Consider the following 21,620-nt stretch of genomic DNA (forward strand, 5'->3'; position numbering starts at 1 on the left):
GGATGTCGAACCAGCTAACTAGAATACTGAAAGCTGTGCGCATTGACGGTATAATGTCACCCACCAATACGCCCCCTTGTGCGCGCACCTTTTCGCTCTTTTGTTCACATTGCATCTTTAAAAGCCAAGGCGCACGTCAGGATTTTTTTATTGGACAATCTTTTGCTCATCTTTTCGATACAGTTGTTGATTGGCTATAGATACGCATGAAAAGCGCTAAACAAGGTTACTGCACATCTGTGATTCAACTGATAAGATATGTTGTTTGACATATTGATAGGTTTACTTTTACAAAGTATCTGTAAGATATATTAAAGCCAACAGGAGGGTTTAAAAGCTAGACTACAAAAAAGCTAGATTTGGTCATGAGCAGCTTGCCACAGGAGTCTGATGTAATGATAGGCTTCTGTTTAACTGCATTTTTACAACACGCATTGCTGTATACACACACACACGCATGCTGTAGGCTATACACACACGCAACCTAAATAAAGTAGGCTAAACTACACGGATGATATAATCTCGAGCAGCACATTCAGGTTACAGCACTGCAACTTCCTGAAAATTAAAGTTTGTTTAGGTCTGATTTCATCTAAAAAATAACGAAGCTATCTTTGAGCTTTTTAGCTGTCTCCAAAACATCGTTTTGGATCTAGTAAAAAATCTCTTCAGGTCAGGAATTGAGAGATTCGGTGTATTTCTTTTCAGATAGCTTGTTCTGTTATCCTACTGTCTTATTTTCAATAGTGTGCAGTATTATGCTTAAATGGCCAATAGCGTATACTGTACCGTACCTGTAATTGCATGTCTAAATGTATATGCAAATCAACAAAGTACGTACCCTGATAATTGTTACTTGGATTTCATGTTCATGCTGTGCCTAGTGGAAACTGGAAAAGTCAATTTCCATGGCCATTTAAAATGCCAAAGGCTAAAAGAAAAGAACGTGATGTGTCAGAATAAAAGTTCAAACTCCTCGCTAACAACACATGCCACAATAAAATGGTTCAATTTGCAGTGCACATTCTGAGAAAAACGAAATCTTTGAATGGTAAGTGATTCACTTGTTCTCATACTGTTCATTGCATTTCAATTTGGCATTCTTTATTTTGTCTATTCCTGCAAATGTGTTGTCCGTGCCGTTTTTCTAGGTGCAAAGAGTTGTACCTAAAAGTTACAATCAAAGAACATAGATTTTTTTACATTATGAAAATAATTGTTTTAAAACACAAGTTGGCCTTCAGCTGTGTAAAGTTCTGTGACAAATAATAATAATTGTAAAAAAAATTGACAAGGAAAGATTCAGATACCAGTTGATTTTTGATTCATACAACCGTATTTGCTGACTCCTTACAAGTCTGTCTCCATTCACAGGATCCATGTTTGCCTTACATGGATCTGAAATGTCTTCCACATCCTTTAGTGATCTACAGGGATGACTTCAAAATCTGGTTTAATATTTCAAAATGTGAACCCTGCAATACGGCAGCTTTCTCCCAGAATGAGAACTGTCAGAGAAAGCGGAGCTCTGAAAGAAAGGGAGCTGTGAGATCCTGCTTGTGTAGCGAAGGTCGGCCGTATATCTCTGAGATGAAAAGACGAGGAAGGATGGATTTAATAATCTGAAGGTTAGAGACTGCTCATCTGACAACTCCCTTCTCATAATGGGCCCGGGAAGAAATGTGTCTGAATGGCCCCCAAACATGCTTACTACAAGGCCTTTGTTTCAATGTAGACTTTTTCATCCATGGCTGACAAGAGGTCACTTTTGTTCAAAGGCAGGTCTGCCTTCTTCCCTAGCATCACAAGAATTGTTTTATTCAACTTAACAGACTATGCATTCCTGCTCCCTCAACAGAGATACTGTACAAACAGCAACTTATGCCATCATGTCTAGTCATGTCCATTCTTTTTCACCAACCTACACAACCATTCTGAATTCAAAGTAAATGGCAGGAGGTGAATTGCAAATACGTGGTTTTAAGTTGCCCTTTGTATACATTTTTCTGAAATTTTATCAGTTTGTACCAATATGGGTTGCCTTTTGTGTAACATATTATAGGATTTAACATAAGCTTGTCTTGAATGTCTGTATTGGAATGTTTCAGATGGCATTCAGCTGAGATTCAAGCTGCTGATTTTGAATGATACTATAAAGCTCAAAGGTTTGCTTTGCTTGATTGAACATAAGTTTCCCTGACAAAAGTGTAACTGATTTGTTGAAAGTTTAATGTATATATATTTTAGAAATCTTCTCAACATATTTCACCATCTTTCATAGTTCAGCAAAGTACTGTGCACTATATGGAAAGTTTGGGTCTGATTATTAAAACAAAACTGCAAAAGTTAAAGCTTTATTCCAGCCAAATTATTCACAATTGCTACCAGCTTCTGATTTAAGATGACAAAACAATCACATTTTTCTAATCCAATCAAATCTAACATTCCACTCACTTTTTCACTTAAGATATCTATCTCTCTCTTTCACATACACCTCATCATTTATACATTTTTCAAGAAAGAAAAAATGTGTTTCTACGCTAACTGCTGTGAGCTGGAAAATATTTTGTAGCAGCGCAAAGTTCAGGACACATGTTCCATTGTGAGCATCTAATCATAGAGCATGACTGACATAATCAAATAAGAAGAGATGGAAGCCAATGACGTGACAACGTCTGTAAGATGTCTCATCATCGTGTGTTGGAATTGTCAACACCTTTTTTTCAAGACTCATGGTTTTGTCAAGAAAGCCGAAATACTGTGTGGTTTGAGTGTAAAGTAGATCTAGTTCAGGTTTATTAAGATAACTACAGTATTGTTGTGTATATTACATTTACTCATTCGTGCATTTAGCTAATTTCATCCAAAGCTCATACAAATAGTGTATCTAGGATGTACAGGAGATAATCAAGGACCAAAAGTGCATAGTTCTAACAATATTTGGTTGCAAATAAGCACGAGGGGTTCATGTCAAACTGCACTGCCATGAAAAATGCAAGTGAAATCAATTCAAAATCTTAGAATCACTGAAAAAAAATTAAGAAAGGCCCATTCAGAGAGAGAGTGAAAGAGCAAGAAAGAGAAAGAGAGAAGTTTAATTGAAATTACTTTAAGTAATGGTGAAAGCTTGTGAACAGTTCAGGTAAACATAATTTCTACGTTTTTACTAGCGTTTCTGGCAATTTTATAGCTTATGGTTTTCTTGATTTGGGGATGTTTGTTTACTGTTGTTTTTTAGGCTCTCCAGATTCAAGATCTCATTTGATGCAGGAATATAATAGAAATGGTATGTTATTGTCAAAGTTATAGACACAGATTTTTGATAATGATTTTGCATTAGTGACAGATGGAGTATTTCTTCTGTTTTTGCATTGTACTGATACACAGAACAATACAAATCTTACTGCCATTTGCTTTGCAAGGTTCCTTACAAGTTGCAAGGAAATTGCCAGACAGTTTCTGGGATGGAACAGACTTAGTCTTGCTTGCTGAAATTTTGAAGTGCAACCTCTGTGGGCATTTAATTTCTGTGATAGGTAATATGAGATGGCCGGTTAGAGTCACCTTCTGAACCTCTGACGTCCAAACCTTTTAATGGGAAATGGTATACCCAAATGACTCAGGAATTTTGAACTGAATGGATTTCCTACATTCAGTGTTTTCATTCAATTCAATTAAATCATATTTGCACCTGAAGGTCTTTACACAGGAATGCAAGCCCATATTTTGCCTGTCCGGTAAAGTCCCCATTGTGAAGATGGATTTTGGACACCCCACTTAATGACAATCACAAGATGAGACAATGAATATGGAGAAGCTCTAGATACCAGGCCGAAGAACCTTTGGGAGTCGATTATGACAGAAGGAGAAGGCATTGGTGCGTGATATTACATCTTTTGGGATGTCCATCTTCCAAAGAAATGCTCATCTCACCCACCTTTGGGGTGATTATTATACACAGCCCCGTTGTGGAAATAGAATAAAGAAAAACCTTGCTGTTTCCCTTCCTATTTCTGCTGTACTGTACCTCAACTCTAGATCACGTCAACCAACTGGTTCACTTTAATTCGCTCCCTATACCATTGGGGAAAAAAAGTTTTTTCTGGTAACAGGTTACCTAATCATGTCTCCATACTTCAGGTTACATTCTCAACAGAACAATGTTCTTGTAAATGTACTAGGTCACACACACATCCTGGTATGAATGAAGAGCTCTTGAACTTGTTGACTGTACATGAATATATGACCCAGGCCATTGTGAATTAATCATCAAGGTTTGACAAATTAAAACCCAAATTACAAAAAAAGCTCTTCATGCAAAAACATTCTATGTTAATCCCTCAGCATTTTAAGGGTTATCTGAATAGAATTGCACCATGGAAAACAGTTTTTTTTTTTTTTTTTCGAACATACTTGCTCTGCCTCATGATAAAAAGGGTTGCTAATGGCAATTACAGACTACAGAATGTGAAAACAAACTAGCCACAAATCAGCCAGCAATCATTTACGGTCCAAAAAGCTTGCTATGCTTGGCTGGGATTTTTTGACAGCCTCAAGTAATCAATAGATGCCTAAAGGGGCCAGGCCTGAATATGAATCAACGTCCGTACATTCCCAAGCGGCATACCATAAAAGATAATGTACACCCGGAGAGCTGGCTGCCTAAGTGGCCACTGTATCTTCTCAATTCCTCACATTATTCCTATGCATTTTAATATTCATAAACCATACCCCGTTCCTTCTGTAAGTGCCTAAATGTATATTTACAGCCTTTTGGCACTGTATCACAGCTGGCTTTGTTCTTCAGTGGTCGGGTAAATAAGTCTCCTGTTGGTTGATCCAGACAGAGAGGATGCATGGACGCCCCCGGTGAGGCAAGGGATTATGGGAGCTGCGGTGTTGTGAAGTGTGTTCTGGATTTTTTTAATAGCTCTTCCTTTTCCCTTTGGCTGTAGCACCTCGGTGGCTTTAACTGATGGCCCTGAGTGGTCTTCCGCCCAGCAGGGAGCAACAGCTATTGTGGGAGGGACACCAGGGAGGGAGGACCGCTGGATATTTGCCCATACGCACACAGGCACAGATTGCAAACGTGCACATTTACACATATAGTAGACAATAGTCTTGTCACAGTCTCACATTCCGTATACAATATAGACTTATCACAGGCTCCAAGCTGATACATTTCACAAGTCCTCATAAACATGAACCGAGAGCACATAAGAAAACTAATCTTGGATCCATAGGGAGTCAGATAGCTGAGCGGTTAGGGAGTCGGGCTAGTAATCTGAAGGTTGCCAGTTCGATTCCCAGCCGTGCCAAATGACGTTATGTCCTTGGGCAAGGCACTTCACCCTACTTGCCTCGGGGGAATGTCCCTGTACTTACTGTAAGTTGCTCTGGATAAGAGCGTCTGCTAAATGACTAAATGTAAATGTAAATCCATAAATCCCTAATCCAAACAACTGTAGGAAAACTTGCATGCATGCACACGCACGCACACCACACATTGGGGTTGTCGGCTTAGGAGACTTGCACCTAGTTCCTTAGTAATCAGAGTACTGCGCTGTAGCACACTGCATACATCACACCCAAATGAGCTACCCAATTACGTGCAAGAGGGACAAAAAAAAAGCCTGCCGCCTCATTTACATGTACAGCTGGGCTAGTGGGCTCAAACAGATTTTCCATGTATCTTTGTACGCAACAGTGGCTCAGCCTTGAATCCTAAAGCAAGAGAGAAAGTTCAACTCTGAGTCCATCTATTTGTCGCTCTCATCGTCTGTTCTCTACGGCGTCTCCCTCTACTCTCTTTTTCCATGGGCCACCGCATTGCAGTTCACTAGCTGTCCTTTTTTCCCTGTATACATTTTCCCCCCATTTGATACACTGCATAATTGGAGGATGGTGAGGTAGAAAAGAGGAAGAGAAAGAGATGGAGGTAGCAGGAGACAAAGTGGGGGCAAGGGAGGAGACAGCTGCAGGTATTGATCAGGCTGCATTTGTCATAAAGGGTGTTAATGGCAGAGCTCGCGAGAGTGGAGGTGTGGAGTTACGCCCGTCGGAGCAGAAACACATCAAGCAGCGTCCGCTAAATGATGCCATATGCCAGGCTCTCTGATGCTCTCCCCTGAGGTAGCATGGGCCTAACCCTCGCCTCCTCAAGTTGGCTTGAGGAGGCGAGGGCCTGGGCCTGAATCGAGGGCCTGGGCATTGTCTGGGCCTGAATCAATCTGGCCCAGACAATGCAGGGATTTGGATATCGATAAGCAACATGTCAATATTGAAGTTTACAACCTCTCACATGTGACTGATTGAGCCATGTGTGGTTTGGTAAGCAAAACCTGGGATACAGCTACAAATAAAGTATCATTTAATGGCGAGGTTTGAACTTTTTCCTGGTTGAAATAAAAGAAGTAAATGAAAGATTCTTTCAATTTCGCAAAGGAAAAAATATTTGTTTTGTAAAGATCTGTTCACTTCATAATCACAGAAACCTTACTGCTTCAACTTCTTAAAGTAACTAATTCAAAGTCTAGGCTAAATGTTCAGAGAAAAGAGTTCTAATCTAAACACATTCTCTAATGAAAACACTATAATGCAGAGAATAGCAAAACAATGGTGAGCAGAATATGTTCAAATGAAAAGCAGAAGTGAAATTAGTGCTTGGTGGTTTTTCAAGTGCGTACTGAGAGACATTTCCCTGTATTATCTCTGACTGACGGGTTGCAGTTCTCACCCCAATTAGCCTTTCTGTTGGTCAAGCTTAGCACGACAGGGGTGGCAAGATTGGAATTGAAAATGTCTTAGGGACCTACAGACTCTTTTGTGGTCGTTTTAACGTCCATCTCTTCTCATGAAGGTAAATCTGAATTTACTTACAGCCGACGGATGTGTCTATCCAAACATTTAAAAACGACAACCTCACTTTGTACATTAAAAAAGAACCTTTCTCCAGTGCTCTGTTGTATCGCAGACATCCAACCTTGTATTCTTTTGCAGCTATGCTTGTTTGTATGTCTTGCGGGAAGCTTAAACATTAAAGTTATAGGCTCCACCTCATGACCTTGTGTTGTTGGACTAACAGACTTGGTGACTCGACAGTATCGCACCTCGACTCGCAAGTATGACTTGACATGCGTACCTTTGAGCAACTTCAAAAGGCCCCTTTCAACTCTGGAAATGAAGAATACTGTTTTGGACGTTCGTTCACCGGTAACAGTATCACATTCTTTGCCATGTTTTTGCATTATGCAACAGCTCCCTCCATCTGGCATCTCCCCTGGTGCGTTAGTCCCTAAATTGAGACAGTCTGAGTCACTGAGGGAGGGTGCATGATGCCCCTGGCAGCCACACCTTCCTCAATAGATTTTTTGTTTTAGTTTCTTGTGGCCCTTGTCAAGCCCGTTCTGCCCCACAGTTTGGGAAAAAAGTGGCAGCATTATCATCCGTGAGGGGATGAGGGCGAACTGAAGGGTCCACGTCCACTTCTGTGAGATCCGCTAAAGTGGTGGGAATCCTTCCTCCCACCGGCAAGACATCCCGACGGCCTTTTTGAGACGCCTGTTTGGATGATAACCAAAAAAAAGCGTTGGCAACCTCGTGGAGAGTGGCGTCGTGGGAGGCGGAGATAGGGAGCAGCCAAATTGCTCTGCCCAGAGGAAGCAGAAGCTGCCCTGGAACATGGTTGGAGAGAAGACGAATGAGCTCTCCGTCTCCAGCTCCCCAGCTGAGACCGGAGGGGTGTCATTACAAAGCCATTTAGACGAATGAACCTGCAATCATTTCCCATTTCCAGGAGCTTTATAATTCAATTACACGTATTTATTGATTACCCCATGACATTTAGCGCTACTCTGAGAGAGGGGGACCCTGAGCCATATTTACAATCAGGAGTTTAGAGACCCCCTATGAATCTTCTGTAAAACCACGTTAATGACAGACATTTAAGGAGATGATTAAGGGAAATACATAATTTAGTCATTTAGCAGACGCTCTTATCCAAAGCGACTTACAGTAAGTACAGGGACATTCCCCCGAGGCAAGTAGGGTGAAGTGCCTTGTCCAAGGACACAACGTAATTTGGCACGGCCGGGAATCGAACTGGCAACCTTCAGATCACTAGCCTGATTCCCTAACTGCTCAGACACCTGACATAATGCTGAATTGCACTACAGTGGATCTGTAAACTGCCTCCAGAGCCACATGCTTTAAAGTTAAACATTTTAATATTCTTCTACCATTTAGCAGGGATCTCAAATGAGATGAACTGCTTGACTGCATGGACTACCTATGAAAGACTGGGGCTGTGAGAGATGAGTTTTAGTGGGAGTCAGAGAGCTTGTGTGCCGTTTTTCTTGAGGGCGAGTGGGTGGCTGGGGATGTGCATCGATTCTGCTCTCATCCCTGTGGAGGGATGCTCAGCGAGAGTGGAGGCCGTTGAAGGAGGAGGTGAAAGAGAGGTTGGAGGACGGTGAAGGGTGGCCTGTGGGGGTGGAGAGAAGTGGGAGAAGAGAGCCAAAAGGACACACCCTGCACCCCCTGAATGATCTCCGAATATCAGGCTCAGTCCTTTCAAAATTCAAGAGAAACACGTTCAATCTTATCAGCTCCAAAAATCCATGTTTACGCCCATTGATAGACAGCCAATAAATAGTCAATTATCTGGATGATTTTTTATTAATACACCAGTAGCTTTTACATTGAGCCTTTCAACAGCCTTTCCGTTTAAGAGAAATGACAAAGTGACTAACCCACTCAACAATATTCATTGAGTCTTTCTTCTGTTATCACTTCCAGGCCAAAGCTTATGGTCAAAGGAGCTAAGACATACGAGTATTAAAGATTTATAGTGCAATAAATACACCACCACTGGCCACTATCCACTGCCTTGAACAACACATACAACAGCACAGCGGAGCAGCATCAATGGGAATGGATTTGTGGGGTGGAAGACTTTAAATGTCATTGCTGAATACATTTGAATAATGTATTAATTATTACCAAAAGCACCTTGAACCCCTGTTGTTATGGCCAACCAAGGTGGTCTGCATTAGACAGAAGCAACAGTTTTGGACACAGTGGGATAACAGGAATTTGATGAAGCCTTCATTCAAACACAGCTCTGGCGAAAAAGCTCCATATCATATTGTGCCTCAAGCTGTTTGTGTGGGTTTGTAAGGGCTTGATCACCTGCACTTGTGGTGGTTGGCTGGATTGTATTGGTTCTACTTAAATAAATCCTGTGAAGTCCAACTGTGTTTGAATGGCCAAAGTTGAGAGACTAGCCTATGACAAACAATGTTTGTCTATTATCCATTTGAAATTGTGTATGTTTGCATTATATGGGCCACTCTACATACACCTCAACATCCTACCTGAAAAATGTGTAACTTCATAAACTGTCTTTTACCTTCAGGACAAAATCTTTAATTAAGTCAATTAGTTGTCTATCCATCTTTAGCTTCCTGGGGACTATATAGTAGCTCCAGGAGAACCTTTGTTTGAGGTTCAACTCGCTTATCGATTAAAGTTAGAGCCGGTAATCCACCCCCTGATGGAACGTGGGCAGACTGCAGGAGAACAATGTAGAATGCGTCTATCAGTTAGCATTACCCCTTAGATGACTCACTCAAGTCCCAACTCTTGTGGAAAACCTAGTCAATTGTTTTTCATGACTCACCGCATACTTTTGAATGTTTCTGTGGTTGTTGTACAACCACAGAAACAGCAATAGTAGAGCCTTGTTCAAAACCCTCTATCTGAAATTCCCATGAATGTCTTCTCCTTGTACGATTGCTAGAAAACAGAAACAAGATTATAAAAATTCTGCAGGCAACTCCAGGACTTCCACAGATATCAGACATATTACAAGGATCAAAGATTAAATGAAGGAATCAAAAGTTACAAGTTAAGTGTACAATCACCAGAAAGGCCACTTCTCTTTTGCCATCAGTGTTTCTCTTTTTCGTCCATAGAAGCAACCAGTCAAAAGATGGAGTTCTAGGACAAAAATAGCTCAATTGCTTTGAAGAGAATGTATACAAGTTGTTCTAAAAGTGGTACAATACCACACAAACACAGACATACACATGGATTGTACCAATTAATTACTCAAATCTAGTGTCACACGGAAAAGGTTTGTCTCTAACTTCCTCCAAGACATCGTGCAACCTCCACCCCCCCCCTGCAGACCAGAACTTCTGCCAGAAGGTCAAGTGCATTAGGTAGTTGACATTTCGCCTTTGGCTAATGAGGTTATTAAAAGATAGGAGCGAGTCTCTTTGGATTATGATCAAACATCTGAAAAAGGAGGGGCAAAGGGGGTAAGGGGTGTCTGCTGAACAGCTGCAAACCTTCTTGGTCAAATGTCTTCTTGATTAAATGGTCCCCAGTCTTCGCTTGCCAACAGCTGTTCTAGCAAACTGGTGAGTCCGATCCCCCTCCACACACACAGCCAAACACACTCCAAAAAAGATTTCATTTTGCGATCAAATAAAAAAAAGGAGCTTTACGACCAACAATAGACCAAGCGTGAAGAAGTGGAGGCTGGAACGGGGAGGGGCTCATCAACAGACGGCATACAGACAGGCAATCATGTTTTATGACCATCTCTTCCCATTTTCCTCTCATTTGTTTAATCTCGTTGACCTTGTACAGGTAGCAAATGTGACAGAACTAAGAATAAATGCTTCATTGCAAAAACATGTTTGGCCAAAAAAAAGAAAACCCATAGCTGGAATGTAAGACTATTTATAATTATGAACATAAAATGTTTGAAGAGCAACATTGCCATCTATTGACCAACTAGTCACCATGAACAACATGCAAGACTAAAATCTTTATTTACTTTACATTGAAAATGTATTGAGACTGTGCTTGGTTTATATATAATCTCACCAAGGTAAATATATGCATTGCTAACAAAACACACAACAGATAAATGGCATTCAAAACTGGCTTCACATGCTACGAACTGGTAAAATATGCATTGAGGAAAATTCTAAAGGAAATGTATTTCAAATCATACAACACAATGTTATGACAACTCTGTAAATGACTTGTTTATAGAAAACTATCTTGAACAGAAAAAAAGTGCAGAAACGTAGTCATCTTTCTTCTCTTTGTGCTTTCATTCATACAGGGACTCCTGGAGGTGGAGTGACTGAAATAGATGGTGTGAAGAGGGAACTCACCTTTGCTTTTCAGGTGAAGCTATAGACTGTGAATGGCTGGGATTTAAATAAAATATTTACTTAAAAACTCTGCTACAAGTTTTAAAAGGTGGAAGTTCAGTTCGCAGCATGCAAATCCCTCAGGACCCAGCTTCATGATTTCTTCATACGTTTCCAAAATTCATTAGAACTTAAATAGGCTTGGATTTAAAATGTCGAAATACTGCATAATTGATAACTGCCAGTAGAAAAATATTTGGGGGCAAAAAAATATTCCTCTGAAGGAACTACATTTTACATTTAGTCAACTAGCATTTTAAGTGTGTATGAAGTTTAAGTAGGTAAGCAGTGTATTTTCCTTTCCTCTTGCTCTATATCCTTGCATCAAGCATTATAGATTAATTAGGGGTAGTACCGCATACTGTCTCTACAAGACAAACACAACAAACACTTTGCTGGGGCACAGCAGAATGGGAGTCCCATTTCAAAACCATTGGGAACATTCAAGCACATTAAGTAGCTGCTTATTTGCACTGTGAATGCCAAACTGCAGACGTTTCAAAGGTGAGGTAAGGAACATAGAAACAAACTATCATATTTCCACTCACCTTCTTCGAGAGGACCCAGACCTGGACCTGCCCTCAGAGCCCGACCTGAAGGAACATAGTCTTTGTAGTAATTTCAAAGTGAACGACATAATGCATGTACTGTTTGCACAAAATGTTATTTACATTAACAATGTTGATGTAAATGTTTAAAACAATTGGAGTAAAAAAACATTTTAAAAGAAAACGTAACTCATGTTTATGTTATATTTACATTTAATCATTTAGCAGACGCTCTTATCCAGAGCGACTTACAGTAAGTACAGGGACATTCCCCCGAGGCAAGTAGGGTGAAGTGCCTTGCCCAAGGACACAATGTCATTTCGCACGGCCAGGAATCAAACCAGCAACCTTCTGATTACTAGCCCGATTCCCTAACCGCTCAGCCACCTGACTCCATTACTATATGATGATGAAGTGCTAATTCCCCCCCCAAAAAAATTAAGAAGCTTAAAGTTTCTAGTGGTTTAAATGCTCCCCTGATTAAAACATAGAACATTCAACAGTTTATGGCTTTGAGAGGAAGGTACTTAATAGATTGAATTAATTGAGAATCATGATGCAATATAATTGTAAAGCCATGAATCAAAACAGATTTTAAATTGTGAGACTGGTAAAGCTTTGCTTCCAATCCTTACAGTTGTTTGTTACAGTTAAGACCCATTAATGAATGTATAATTAATGAGTTTTGTTATATTGGCATATGAATAAGTATAGTTTATTATCAGAGAGTATCATCATTCAGCAATGAAATCCTTTTTACAGCTTCATCCCTATGCTCATTGTAATTGAACAATTTACCAGCTTACATGCAGGAAAAATCATTATCTTTTTAAACAGTTTATGGAAGTTTACTTATATAGCCTATGCCTCGATTCACATCCCAAGCACAGGCACAACAAGATTCTCCCCTGCTTCTATCATGGGATAGTGACATAACGGTTGACCTCGTTTCGGACCTTGATCGAGATCTGAAAAAAAGAAACAATAATACTACTTATATATATATATATCTATATGTGTGTATATATATAAAAAACTTTTGTTATACCTCACTGAAGTACATTAACAATTACAAATGATGTACTAAATACACTATTTAAACTGTAGACACGTATACATAGTGTGACGCCACGAGAGGCTACACAGCCCTCAGCGGGACAGCTCAAAATAGTGCGAGGACACCGGGGTCGACAAAAACAAGGGGTTTATTAAAGATCCTCAGAATTAACAAAAAACTTCAAAATCTTACATAGGATTCCAAAAAACGTAAACGGCGCCTCTTCTAGGCGCAGGACTCCTTCTCTTCACCAAACCCCACTCTGCCCACCTTACTGTGGCTCTCCGTCTTTAACCCAACCCTTTAGGTCATCAGGGTCTGATCAGTTTCAGGTGTGCGGGAATGCCCCGTTTTTAGGGAGGGATGGAGCTCCCGGCTCCCCCAGCAGAGGGAGTCACAGCTGCTCAGGGCTGCAGCCACCTCCGGGGAATGTAGCACCCCTCCAGGACCCAGCCTCTCGTGACGTCACAATAGATTGTTGACTATATAGACACAGGTATTTTTTTATGCTTGATTTACCCTCCTGCGATACCTTGAACATGAGTGGCGGCCAAGAGAAAGATCTTAACCTGCACCATGAATTAATCCCAGCCGTCAGCAGCGTGCTTTACATTCTGAACGGTTGAAACAGTGCCTTTATTCTATTCTCAACGTTGACAATTACAACGTTGCCATCCGTTGAATGAGCACTTCATGATAGTCAAATTAATCCCAGTCTAATAGCTCGACATAAATCGTCATGGAGTTTTTAATATATACTGTTGTACATGAACATGAACACCAACGTACCCCTACGGCACCTTACCTCCTGCCCCTCCTCCGGCTGCGAGAGCGTGAGTACCTTCTCCCGCGTGACATAGAGTGGGACCTGGACCTGAACAACCATGAAAATGGGGGTTGGGGGTGGGTAACAAGGAAGAGAGAAGGAAAGTTCAGAGTGTGCTCAAATGAATGTCACACAACACGTACACTTCCTCAAATCTGCCTCTGTTTCTGACCCTGCCACTGACAACAGTCAGCCCTGTTCTCACTGGCTCTAATCAACTATGGAGAAAGACGGGGGATGGTCGCTACATTAGAGTTAGCATTACGCATGTTATAGTAGTAGGAATCCGTACAGGCCTACAGACAAAGCTGCTGATGAAGCTATCGTACACTACATTTGAGAAATGTGAGAAATGTAAAATAAACCGAATTGTTAAAGCTGTACCACATTTCTGATGAATATTTCTTGAACAAAGGGGTTAAAAGAGTCAGAGAGACAGAAGGAACAACATCAAGAAAAAAACAATTATCAGGACGACTGATGAATTGTTAAAATCTTTACCACAATTTGAAACTGATTTTGTATTTATTTTTAAACAATGACAAAAGCTGAAGAAAAAACTAAAAGTGTTCTGCTCACGGCACCAACTGGGCTTACCTGCTGTGCCTGCGTCGACTGTAGCGATGGCAGTCGTAGGCATAGTGCCCTTTCTCACCACACTAGTAGCACTTGTCGCTTGGGTCAAAGGGCTGGTGAGTGGGTGGCTGGTCATAGCGGGAGCGACGCGACATTCCAGTGGACAATCCAACGCGTACTCTAGATCCACACATTTCCCTGGACAGACATTGCACTACATCCTCATATAGGGCCCTATCTTGCACCCAGTGCAATAGACTTTTCGTTTTTTTGATCGGAAATACGCAATCGTCGTGGAAATCTTCTTCCTCACCACCGACTATAATGCTTAGTAGTCTATATTAGTGATGGGAAGTTTGGATGATTTTACTGACTCGGTTCTTTGAACCCTTGTTCAGTAAAATGAACAAATCTTTTTTCGAGTCATTCGTTCATTTCAACGGGCGGAGGGGGGGGGGGGGGGGGGGATGGGAGTTTTTTGGGGGGTATTTCACACTGTTCCTTAAGGTCTCCGAATAGGGTATGTAACATTGGTTGGGCTGAAAATGGCCCGGGTGCTGTTCTATGCCCCCTGATACTTCCAGTGAATTTGTCCCGGGAAAAAACGCAAGGTTTTCTCCTTTTATGGTATGCTCATGAATATATAGATCAGCTGCGCGCTGATTGGTTGGTCTACAACGAGTAAAGCTGCGGAGCAAAGATGCAACACGGCCAACACTCACTGAAACATCGAAGGTGGAGACTTGAAATAAAAACGTACAAATAAATCTATTGTGTCTACACAACACTGTTTTCAACAGATTGACTAGATATCATTTGAAATGGTTACGTTAGTTGTTTCCACTTCTGTTGTCGAAGCAAACAGGATCGACTTAGGTGGGTAACGTTAGCACTACAGCTTAGCAAACAAACTATCGTGATTCAACTCAGCTTCAATTAGCTCTAGCTATCTTGCTGAAAAATAGATCTGGACAAACATGCATCTTGAATTGTAGATTTACATGACAACACAGGTTATTTATTTGAATGAAACGGTCGGAAAAGGTCGGAACAGCAACAACTTCATAGCAAATCCTGCTTTACATTGTCCCAGGTTTTCAAAACTGTCCTTGGTGAAATGGTTCAAGCAAATGTGTAAGCTAATGGAGGGCCGAACTGCACAGGGATCTTCTCATAGACAAACATCACAGCCCGTCGAGTGTTTGGTTCCTTGGGAAGACTCTGAAAAGTGTCAGCATTCCCTATACAGGCTGGAACACTGCATCTATGACCATAGTCCATTTTCAATATCCTTGAAAAACATTCTTCTTTGTAATTCCGTGGAAGTACACAGAGCAGCGTGCAGCAAATTTGGGGGCGTGACAAAGGTACAGACAAGAGCCAAAAAAGGTTTTTCCAAACCGACCGTTTTACAGCAAAAGTTATTGTGATATTTGCATAGGAAAGAGGTGTCAATGGACTTTGAGGTTCACTGTATGTCCATTTTACCCACTGAACTGTCGTTATTCAACTTTGACAAGGTTAATTTGCTTCTGCAATCAATGACCCCTTTAAAATAATGCATCATGACAGTTTGTATGATTTGAAATGGGAATTTCATTTAATTATCGAGGCAAATTACACTGCACTGAACTGTAAGTAAAATACAAAAAAGTTAAAATAACAAAACCTGTAATTATTACTTTTGAACGAATATCATTCACATCTTACTAAACCTAGTCACGCGAAAGTGAACGAGGTAAACAAATCCTTCCTGGTGAGGCCAGGGTCTTCTTCCTGCGAAGCTGCGTTACATTTTTATTTATTTATTGTATGGCTGTGTTACATTTCTTTCATGTCAATGATTACAAAGATTTTCATGAGAGATCTCTATGTACCATATTTCTTCGAATAAACGCTGCACCAAAAATGAACGTTATTTAATAAACGCCGCAGCATTTATTCGAGGAAATACGGTATATGTTAACTTGATTTGTAACAATTGTGCCAATTTCCTCCCACGCCAGTTTAACTGAAGCTAATTTGGGTGGGTTTCATCTCCCATCCCCATACAGTGTCACTTCTCTATCTTTTACGGCCCTGACGAGAACGTCGGTCTCCTCGGCTGTGAACGGCTCCTGGCAAATCCGCCATTATAATAGCAATCCGCCATGGAACAAGCGCGCCTGCTCTTATAGGGAATGTGAGATGACGCTCTGAGTGGTTTACTGCATATTACGCCTAAACCACACCTATGAGTAATGTAGCTACCTCAGACCAACCCATTTTAGATTTGCGTCGGGCGCAAGAGTCATTTATCCCGCCGTTATAATAGCAACAGTGCCGGAGTCCCGCCAACAAAGTTACTTGCGTTTCTCGTTTGATACTTGCGTTTCAGATTGTTAAAGATCCTGTAAATTCCATGTTTTGCTTCTAAGTACATTATATACTGTGAAATGAGTTCCTGAAAGCATGTGCAAAGCGCTAAGACTTTGTCACACTGAAATGTGGAGTTAAACCGAAGAACAGTTTATCTTCTGTTTTCAGATCAGGTTTTAATGGGCGGAGCCAAAAAATGCCCTATCTACGTCATTTCGCCCTATCTACGCCAGATCACTGAATGGCTCCTCCTGCTGTACTGTTATTGTAGCCTACATCAGCTAGCTTCAGGATGTCTCCAACCACCCACAACTGCATCTTCCGTGGATGCAAGAAATCCAGCTGCGCTGCAACGCCATTTAAGTTCCCTATTGATAATGAAAGGAAAAATAGGTGGATAGATTTTGTGAAGAGCCACGCTCATGGAAAGCTTTGGATAAACTCCAACAGCCGCCTCTGCACTGACCATTTCACGGCGGACAGTTTTAACATGGACCAGAGACAGACTGGGTTCACCAACACACGGCTTCTCTTGCAGAGCGGAGCCGTACCGAGCATCGCCCCTCCGGCCGTGCATCCTCCGGTCGCACCTGGACCATCCACCGCCGCCAGCAGTTCATCACTCAGTTCTGTGTGCTTGTTATAATTATACTAGATAACTTTTCCAGAGGTATCTCTGCTATGAGTTAGTGCAAACCGCTAAATTGATATTAGGCTACTCGGTGTAGAATGATGGTATTTTGGTGATATGGTAGCTAATGTGTTAGAAGTAGCCTAGTTGGAGAGCTCACTGTCTGCTGTCTCTGGTGTCCATTTTTACTGTTACAGCTCAGGTGAACATTTCATTTATATGCATCTGTATTTTTCACTCATTGAACAAATAAATTCTAATTCTATACGGTTTTGTTCGGCTTGACTTAGCGTCCATTATCTGGGTCGGAGGTAGGCACTAGGGAGCGAGGGGCGGACCTTCAGCTCCTTCAGGCGACACGCCCCCCCCAGTCTCAAGCAGAGAAGACTGATGATTTTTTCCCGATTTCAAAGCCTAATTTAACATACTTGTCGGTGTTATTTTTTCATTCGAATTTGGATGGGTAGTTAATAACACATTATTCTGTGGTGTGGCGAACTTAAAACTCGTTTCCAGGTCCACTTTACAGGATCTTTAAAATAGGGCCCATAGAGTCCATGGCACAGTGATGCTTCCAGCTCAAAATGCAAACATCTATGCGCACTTGTCACTCTTCTCAGGATTCCGTAGTGTCCGAACGCCCGCTCCAGTTCTCCTTTGCCTGCACCAGTGCCAAGGTTCCCTACATTTACTTTGGTTTCTGCAAAGAAGAGATGATCGGTTTCACTGTTTGTGAATGATGTTGGAGGCCTTTGAACACAACTTTAAACTGGCACCTCACCAAGTAACTGAGCTAACTGAACATGAAGAGAATACATCAAATGCTGTCTCTGCTAAATATCAATGTGTATAAAATGTGTAGTCTACATAGACACATTGATATTTCACAGTAGGCTACTGTTTCTGACACACTGTGTGCGTGCGCTCCAAGTGTCGGTCCCTGCACGCATGTGTTGTGCTGTTAGACCAGTGGTTCTCAACCCAGGGCCCTGTTCCATAAAGCGAGTTTACCGAATAAGCCAGGCTTATGTCAGTTGGTCGGACTCATTTCCAGCTCATTCGGTTCCATAAAGCCAGCTCAACTTAGTTCAAACTCAATGGCAATTTATGCTGCGAAACGAACCTTGTCCGGGGCAGGCTAACTGTCAGGTTTAGCGCGTAGGCTACATTTATAGAAAATCAACTAAAAATTTTATACATTTAACAATGATGAACAATGATACTTATATGATCCTGGTAGTTTGTGATATCAAATGTTTAGGCTGATGCTACATATATCTCAATCTAAATTATCCCAGTATAATTATCATAGCTACATAATAGTTATCCATACATTTATATATCCTTCATTTTCCCAACACAAAAACCATGTTAAAAAGTTACTGGATAATGCATTGGTTAATATCATTTATTTAAAACAATGTCAAAAGAGTGCATCTAAATGTGTTTATCATTTACATTTAGTCATTTAGCAGACGCTCTTATCCAGAGCGACTTACAGTAAGTACAGGGACATTCCCCCGAGGCAAGTAGGGTGAAGTGCCTTGCCCAAGGACACAACGTCAGTTGGCATGACCGGGAATCGAACTGGCAACCTTCGGATTACTAGCCCGATTCCCTAACCGCTCAGCCACCTGACTCCCTCAATGACGTAAAGGTCTATAAAAAAAGGACCTCGACCTACGTAGCCTATCGTCAGAGCCCCTACGGAGAGCCTGTCCACTCCCTATTAAGCCCCATTGTACCGAAATTGGTTGCAGTTCCACCAGAGTTCCAATGGGGCTGATTGCGGGCGAATGCAAAATGAATGGAAGTCTATGGAGCTAGACGGCTACATTTGTCTCTTTCGCCTGATTGTCGTTGAGAAATATAAGATTTTATTGTAGTTTTTACAAGTTCAACATGGATTATAGGTTGAAAGTTGAATGAACGAGTACTTATATCCTTTCGATTTCTTACAGGGTGAGTCGTTGTTGCATATAATACACTAGAATTTTGCTAATGAATGCTGATTGGTTAGTGAAGGACTGACTACGACCAGAGATCCCGCTTGATGGCATCCGAAGCGGAACCAGAATGTCAGAGCATTATGACATAAGCTACATTAGCAAACCAAAATTCTTTCTAGCACGTGTATTGACTGGGAGAGCCCAAAGAGTATAGAAGTTCTTTGGAGAGCCTGACCTGTCAGCTGTGTTGTTGATGCCTCGAGAGAAAAAAGGAAGTGACAGAGCTTGCCATAAAGCAGTATCTCTGGGCGTACAATGACGTCATTGACATTTTTAAAGGCTTTTTAGAACAAAAAGGCGAATAAAAAGAAATCTAACACCCAGCAGTGTGTATTTGTGTTGCCTCCCCTTAACATTCAAATTACTAGACACAAAATTATATCCTGAGAAAAGTGGATTTTGAGGGGTTACACCTCCATGGACCTCAATTCATTCTGGACTCGCCCGTTAGTGCCCTCATATCCACTTTTTCCAACATGTTCAACAAGTTTCCAGAGAGTGGCAGTTCTCCCCATATTAGACATTCTTTGCTATCGTTCATGTCAATCATGGCGTTTCATTTTATTATGATTAAGTGGTGGATGAGCTGTCATAGTACGCGGCTTAAAGAAAACATTATATCGGGTTAGGGTTGTGAGCCGTGATCGTGAATATTGCTTTTTGCCGTGGTGGATCGATATGATCCATGTTCTATCTCTCGGGCTGCTTATAAGTCAGATGAGTCAGGGAGTCAGGTGGCTGAGCTGTTAGGAGATCGGGCTAGTAATATGAAGGTTGCCAGTTCGATTCCCGGCCGTGCCGGGACGTTGTGTCCTTGGGCAAGGCACTTCACCCTTCTTGCCTCGGGGGAATGTCTCTGTACTTACTGTAAGTCCCTCTGGATAAGAGCGTCTGCTAAATGACTAAATGTAAATTTTATAAATAGGGTACACCCGCAATTATCTTGACTTCTTGAACCTGACTTGAGCTGGCCTTTATGGAACCGCTTTAGCCCGACTGACTTGTTAAAGGGGTCATAGAATGCAAAACCGAGTTTACCTTGTCATAGTTGAATAATGACAGTTCAGTGGGTAAAATGGACATAGAGTGAATCTCAAAGTCCATTGATACCTCTTTCCTATCTAAATCTAGAGCGAATAGTGTCTTACTGAGTGTACTTCGTGACTGCCATCTGACTGTAAGTAACCAGAGTTTGTTTCATTCATTTGTGTTTAGCTAAAACTTTGTCTCAAGGACAGAAGGTAAGGGTATAGCAGCTAAATTGGTCAATAGGTAGCTAGCTAGAGATCGAGTTTCAGGGTACTTGCCGCCGAGTGAGACCCTGGCTTTGTTTACATAATTAGGGCCATTGTCAGCTGCGCATTTAGCATATTTAGGCTGTTAGCACTGCAGGGGCAGCCTCGTCTGGCAGCCTCGGTGCACGAAGACTCGGTCGAACAAAGACCACCGAGGATGGCCGAGGAGACGGATCACCTCTTCTGATAAGTATCACCCTATTTGTATTTAAACCTACCTAGAACATATTCATAGCTAGCATGTGTTTCTTCAGCATTCCCGTTCATTACACCACTCGTGGACGTATAGATATGTCACAAAGTATATACGGTCCACTTCTAATCTTAGCTACCTATCCAGATATTCTCCACCTGCCCTCTTTCTTTCTATTGTGCTCTGCCTGTCAGAACTGCCAGTCTGCTATTCACAGCAGACTGGCAGTTCCAGCAGACTTCATCCCGGCGTTTGCATCCCATGCTTTTCGTCACACCCTTGCGCTGACAGAGACATGGATCCGCCCAGAGAACACTACAACTCCAGCAGCTCTCTCCGTCAACCACTCGTTCTCTCACTCACCCCGCTCAACCGGGCGAGGTGGTGGGACAGGTTTGCTCCTTTCCCCACATATTAAATACACATCCACCCCACTCTGTTACTGCCAAATCATTTGAACACCATTATGCGATGCTAACTGATCCTATCAAAGCATTTTTAGTTGTCCTCTACCGCCCACCAGGGCCGCTAGCCGACTTTGTGGAGGAGCTGGACATGCTCCTCAGCGTCCTCCCGGATGATGGAACACCGCTGATACTCCTTGGGGACTTCAACATCCACCTCGAAGGAACGCAGGCCGTCGACTTCAAGTCTCTTCTGACTTCCTTCGACTTGAAGCTGCTGAACACACCGGAGATCCACAAGGCAGGAAAACAGCTCGACCTCATCCTGACACGTAATTGTATCACTGACTTAACCTCTGTAACCCCACTACACATTTCTGTCTCTCTCCCACCAACTCCTACTACCTCCCCTCCCCTCGTAACTTTCCACCGCAACCTCCGCTCCGTATCCCCCTCCCATTTCTCCTCCATTGTAACATCTTCCCTCCCTCC

At 41.8% G+C, this 21,620-nt stretch overlaps 1 protein-coding gene across 1 annotated transcript; it reads right to left on the minus strand.

Moving 5' to 3' along the window:
- Positions 1-11,974: 11,974 nt before the first annotated feature.
- On the minus strand, positions 11,975-19,786 carry LOC136965601 (serine/arginine-rich splicing factor 7-like). The gene is given in 5 exon segments (XM_067259785.1): positions 11,975-12,747; positions 13,626-13,710; positions 14,260-14,436; positions 17,792-17,927; positions 19,681-19,786. Coding segments are annotated over 4 exon segments (492 nt in total). The 3' UTR covers positions 11,975-12,747; positions 13,626-13,637.
- Positions 19,787-21,620: the final 1,834 nt, after the last annotated feature.

This window comes from Osmerus mordax, chromosome 21 (genome assembly GCF_038355195.1).
Source record: "Osmerus mordax isolate fOsmMor3 chromosome 21, fOsmMor3.pri, whole genome shotgun sequence".
NCBI classification, from domain to species: domain Eukaryota; kingdom Metazoa; phylum Chordata; class Actinopteri; order Osmeriformes; family Osmeridae; genus Osmerus; species Osmerus mordax.